The sequence below is a fragment of the Varanus komodoensis genome, unplaced genomic scaffold (assembly GCF_004798865.1).
Source record: "Varanus komodoensis strain SLA01 unplaced genomic scaffold, ASM479886v1 scaffold26, whole genome shotgun sequence".
In the NCBI taxonomy this organism is placed as follows: Eukaryota; Metazoa; Chordata; class Lepidosauria; order Squamata; family Varanidae; genus Varanus; species Varanus komodoensis.
The window spans coordinates 13,385,827-13,391,826 of NW_025335684.1; the positions used below are offsets into that span (position 1 = coordinate 13,385,827).

Here is a 6,000-nt window from a genome sequence, read left to right on the forward strand (position 1 = left end):
CAAACACAGGTAAGTCAGCAAATGATAATGAAACATGGCTCTGTTTCTGTTAGGGATGTAGATATTTATGTGATCAAGAAGCTGAAGACTTGCCAACTGATGATGAATTATAATCCCTAATCTAGTACTAATCCAATAAAGTATAAAATACAGAACCAGTGTGCAAAGATGACAATCTCCCACTGATTTCTCACAGAAAAGAAACATAACCAGCTCTTGTCGGCAACAGCATATTAGGTCCCGTTCAACTGAATATTTAATAAAGCAGCTTAATGCTACTTGTTTTAGAGTTAACAAATACTGATCTCAGGAATTTGAGTACTGCAAGTGAATGGACCTTAATCCTTCCATACAAGAATCCATTCCTGGTTCCCCCAAAATGTCTTCATTTCAGCAGCACAAGTTTTGAGAGTGGAGAGTTACTTTGTTGTTAATGTTAAAACATTTGGAGTCAGAAATCCTTAATGATCCTTACCCAGAGATCTAGCAATAGTTTCCAATCCACCTTAGTTGTCAGAAGCAAATACAACACAAAACATCTGCATAAATGCTATTAAGTGCCATGGGGCTTTTTTACTGGTCTAGATACACTCTGCATTTTGAGCTATAAGTAATCTATGCTACCTAAGTGTTCCTGACACCTACATTAAGTGTTTTGTCCATTCTCAGCTGAAGACAGTTATATAATGCTGCCTCCCTCCATTATGCCATTGCTCCCATCTACAAAATTTAGGCAACCGCTAGAACGGTGTATTTTTGTAGCATACTTTGTCAGCGAAGTCAAACCACTGCAAGATTCTTAGCGTCACTTAATGTGATGGCTGCAAGCCAGTTGTCTGAATTAGATATGACTGGGCAGGACTAAACCTGTCCCACTCATATCTAATATAGGGCATCGAATTTGTAAAAGAGAAGAACTGTATGCACATGAGATGCTACGTGTTCCTGCTATTTACCTTCCTACTATTCTAGCTTATCCTTGCAGCTACTTTTCTACTCGGCTTGCAATACCAGAAGTGAACTTGACTGGGGAACACATGCAGGTGTGGGGGGGGAGGGGGGTGAAGAGAAAAGAGACTATATAATGTTCCCATCATACAGGGTATTATTTATTTATATTTACTGATGATGTATGTATGATGATGATGATGCCTTATGGGTATAAGGCATAAGAAAGTGTCAGTTGCCCATTCACTGTTTTTACTCTGTACTTGGGAGAACCCACCGTCTGCTTTATATGTGATTGGGGCAGCCAGGCTTTCATCATGTGTCTGAGAGTCAAATTTTTCTTGGAATAGGTGTCAGGTGCCAAGTATGAAAATTCCAGTTCTAAAGCTGGTGCAAGTACCAGCTTTCTGCTGTCAAGCCCCTAGGGCCGTCATTCTGAGTTTAAAATGGCTGGAGCCATGACAGATTGCAAAATCACCACAGGACACAGAGCCTGCCAGCAGTGTTACATTTTAACTAACATAAAAAGATGTAGGAGAAAGTGCAATGCCACATCTTGGCTCTTAATTATAGTCTTCTGACACAATTGTTAATGGTCTGTCAGGCTTTTCATTAAAAAAGGTTCTATTTGTGCAGAAGGCAGACAAATTTAGCTCTGCACTCTTTGTGCCCAAGTCAGAAATAGTATATATTTAAGCTAATCTTGTTCTTTACATGCACATGTCTGAATATTACCATTTAAATATAATCTGGTTTTAAATTACACCCCCAATTATGTCCCTCAAAGGAGGATCTCATTCCCCTTTCCCCACCACCTGAAATCTGACAAAGTACTCTGCTTCCGAGCTGCTTTCTTAGCACTACGAAGTCTACTATTTGCAACGAACACTTCAAGGTACACTACTACATTTATTCAATAATTTCTCCAGCACACTAAAGCAGGAGGCAGCTTTTCAAATGGATTCTGGAAAATAAGCGTCACCACCTCTGCATCCACACTAATGTGTCACTGTTGAACTGAACTATCTTCCCCCTTTAAAACAGAACACCAAGCCAAGATACAGCAAAGCATGTAGCATAAACGATCAAGTATGCAGTTTTTCAAAAATTCTAAGCAGTGTTATTTCTCAAGGTACATATGCCAACCCATTTAAGACACACAGCAAAACTACGTCCTATAAATGAAGGACTCAGCACCTGCAATTAGTGCAAGTTACTGGCTAAAGTACTTTTACCTGGGATGCTTACCATTGCTGTAGGCATAAGGCGATTCGGATGCTCCATCTTGAAGGCTCTCCAGGATTTCTCCCTTGCCCACATCACTGTCTCCCACCAACAAGAACTTGAGCAGATAATCATAGCTCTTCACAGGGCTGCCCTGGGTTCCCATTCTCCCTCTCATTAGTGAAGAGTTGCAATCCGCATACTAAACACACAGCCAGACTGGAAGACACACAGGAGTCCAAACTTTCAGAGGCAATCTTGGGAGAATTAGTACAGCTATGTCCTTCCAAACACAGGCACAAAGCAAAGACAAATGATTCTTCTCACAGCAGGCTCTCCATCCTTTGTGAATAATCGTCTGTAAAATATGCAGGGATCCTGAAGGGAAGGGGAAATAAAAGATGGCCTACTTACTTTGTGCATTTTCTGCCTGATTGTTTAGAAGGTGTGAAATACAAACAGTTTAAAATTCACTGAACTGCCAGATGCCAACTGCAAGAATGTTAGCACAGCAATGGCTGTATCTTTATTCATTCATTTATATGCCTCCCCCTACTCCTTATGGAGTCTCTGGGCACCATTACCCATAAACATGCATAAGTATACCTGAACCCGGGGGATACTAGTTACTGCACAAGCACGTATATACCTATCCATTGTAAAGATGGGTTCATCTACCCTCAAAGAGGTTGCTTCTGATATAAATTACACAATGAGGCCTACTGTGTAAAAAACAGCTACTCTCTAATAAAGGAAGAGATCATTCATGGATTGAATGGACTGACCTCCAATTTAAATATCTAACTGTAATTTATACATACAAAAACACATTAACAGATCTCAAATTTACTATACTTTTAATCAACCCTTTCCCTAGTCCACATGCTCATATCTTTTGAGAACCCAGGAGAATATATGTTAAGCCAGAAATCAAGTCTGTTAGATTTAACTTCCCAGATCAATGAAGAGTAATTAGAATTCATAAGGCATCCTGGAATATTGATATTTTCTATTTGATTGTTCATTTCCTCATTCCACCCACCCTGTCTCTTGGAGAGCCAGCTATCTACCTTTGTAAACCATTCAAACTCCACACTAAAATGAGAGAAGAGTGTTTCCCAAAGGAGGAGATATTTAAGGGCTAACAAAATCCATCAAATTATTTTAAAAACACTGCAACTAAACTTTTTGCACTTATAAAAATAGTTAAATAGTCATTAAAAAGATGAAGTGTTTCTACCACTTCAGTGTAGGCTTATTGCAAGTTGCAAGATTTAAAATCATGTCAACTATTGCAACTACAGGAATAGAAGATAGCTCAAAATTAATTAAAAAGCAGCAAAAGGGCGTGAACTTGCATAAAGCATGCCAGCAGATATTCAGAAATGGGAAAAGGATAAAGGTGGCAAGTGCATGCACACACAAGTGTGCACAAAGATGCAAAGCCATGGTGACTGGAAAAAGAAGGAAGAGCTGAGCGTCACACCAAAATGCAATCTAAGATTTTAGACACTGAGAACTCAGCCTTAAGAATGGAGGAGGAGGGGATGGGGAGAAACAGAAGAGGGCAGACTGAGGAAGTTCATGGAAGAAGAGATGGTTACTAATTTGCAGACAACACATTGTACACAGTAGCCACCCCTGTTACAGAGCAGGAAAGCATGGCTAAATAAAGGGGTTTACTCACACCTCAACATTTTAATGTATATTTATGGACAAGCTGAAGATGCAGATATACTGCTATTTCTAGCATGAATTCAGGTGTAACCTAGTGTTACACTGCCACCCCGCAAAAGGTTCAGTTACAGGAGTGGGAAGAACTCATCTTGATAAGGGTCTATAGAGACAATTGTAAGACAGGTTACTACAGAAATTGCATGCTCCTTAAGACAGGGACAATAGGGAAGTCCAGCCACAGCAGAATAACTCACACATGGAAAGAGATAAGGCTAAAGGGTGAGGGAAGACTGGTTGTTAGTATCTAGTGAATGGTACTTTCAAAGCATTCCGAATGCTTCATGTACATTAGCTGGTGGTAATCTTGACAACAAACCTATAAGGTGAGTTATAAGAAAAAATAATTTGCTAAGGGACAACTAATACATTCATGGCAGAAGAAGGATTTGCCCCAAGGGCTTCCTACTTCTTCGCTACTCCATGAGTTCTCAGGGGGGTTCCCTCCCCACACACACACAGAATTTACATATACATAGTATTTGTGGTCTATGGTTTTATAAATTGCTGTGAGTAAACAATTTATATGAGTGTAACATTACATGATAACATGAACCTCTGAAAGGGTCAATCCAGCTCCTGCACCAAATTCCTTTGATGAGTAACATATAAGAGGGGAAGAAAAATGTTGCAAAAGCACCCTTTTAAAATGTCTTACAAAGCAGACATCACTTGGCCATATGCCACCTTACTTTGCAATGGAGGAAGAGCAAGAAAAATGGAAGAGGTGTGCAATGCCTTATGGGGAAATGTTAAAGCACACATTGAGCAAATCGGCCACTAGTTGATGGGGGTTATCATGTGGTCTGCACCCAGTCAAGATAACAAACCATGGGGAGCACCCCACAGTTGACAGTTTAAACATAAACCATGGGTCACTCATGGTTAATTAGCCATGGCCTGTTAGCGCAACTGGGTTCCAACAACATGACAACCCACAGTCAACAACAATCCACTTACCACTCTTGAGTATAGGCGACTGCGTTTTCCGACACCCCCTCCCCGCAGGAGATCAGGTAAACAAACAATGCCACCCAGGAAACGGTTCGAGCCAAGATGCTGCGTCCCCGTGACGCACGCACGTGTGAACAACCCCCTGCACCGACGCGAGTCAAGGGTGCCAATTCGGAAGTCGAGAGAGAGCGAGGGTGGAAGGAAGGAAGGAAGCGAGGGTGCCTGAACCTGTGTGCGCACTTGGCACTACCGGGCAGCGAGAGCAGCAAGCAGCCGCAGCGAGCGAGCGAGCGAGCCAGCGAGCGCGCGCGCACCTTCGGAGAAGCGTGCGAAGGGAGCAGGCCTCGCGGGCGCGGGGCGCGGGCGGGAGGCACGGGGGCGCTGGTGGCTGCGGCGGCCGGTGCGGGGGGAGACCCGAAGGGGCTTCGGGGGACACGCGCGCCCGCGGCGCGGCAACGCAGAGGCCAAGCGAAGGCGCGGCGCGGCGTGGGGGAGGCAACGCGCGACCTGCCTCCCTCACAGAAACGGGGCGGCGTCGAGCGGCTGATTGTGAGGTAAAAGTGCGGGCGGGCGGCTGACAGGAGAGAGGAGGGGAGCGAGGCAGCAGCTCCGCCGCCGGCAGACGGGGACTCACCTCCCTTCAGCCCCCGAAGCCCTGCGCCTTCGGCTTCGCTGCTGCCGCTGCTGCGGACGCCACCTCCTCTCCGCGCCCGGGACTAGCAGAGGAGCGCCACAGGCCTCCCCCTACCCGGGCCGCCCGCCCAGCGACAGCGCCGCAGCCACGCCATAAGCCCCCGCGCACGTCAATCCGGCCTCCTTCCCAGTCGCTTGGGCTCCCTTCCCCAGTCTTCCCGCCCCGTCAAGTAGGACGTCCTATCAGGAGCGGGGAGGAAAAGGGCGTGGCCTGCGAAAACCTCGTATATTTTGCTTTGAAGACCTTTACGCAAGGGGAGAAAAGGCGGAAGAAAGGCTAAAGACTACTTGTCCCTTCATGCATCGCGTCGGCTCCGATTACGGAGGCCGCGGCCGCGTTGGCGCGAGGGATGCTGGGAGTGGTAGTGCGTTTGAGTGACGGGAACATTTCTCGAAGTGGCAGATTTAGGGCGCAATCCTGTGACTATTTAGAAGGGGAAAGCCCTA

At 45.0% G+C, this 6,000-nt stretch overlaps 1 protein-coding gene across 1 annotated transcript in view; it reads right to left on the minus strand.

Moving 5' to 3' along the window:
* Positions 1 to 5,622, minus strand: part of RAB40C (RAB40C, member RAS oncogene family) — a 48,133-nt gene extending 42,511 nt beyond the window's left edge. The window contains exons 1-2 of the mRNA XM_044433331.1: positions 5,495 to 5,622; positions 2,197 to 2,550 (exon numbers count right to left, since the gene is read on the minus strand). Coding sequence (XP_044289266.1) covers positions 2,197 to 2,350 — 154 coding nt within the window. The 5' untranslated portion in view covers positions 2,351 to 2,550; positions 5,495 to 5,622. The remainder of the gene's footprint in view (positions 1 to 2,196; positions 2,551 to 5,494) is intronic.
* Positions 5,623 to 6,000: the final 378 nt, after the last annotated feature.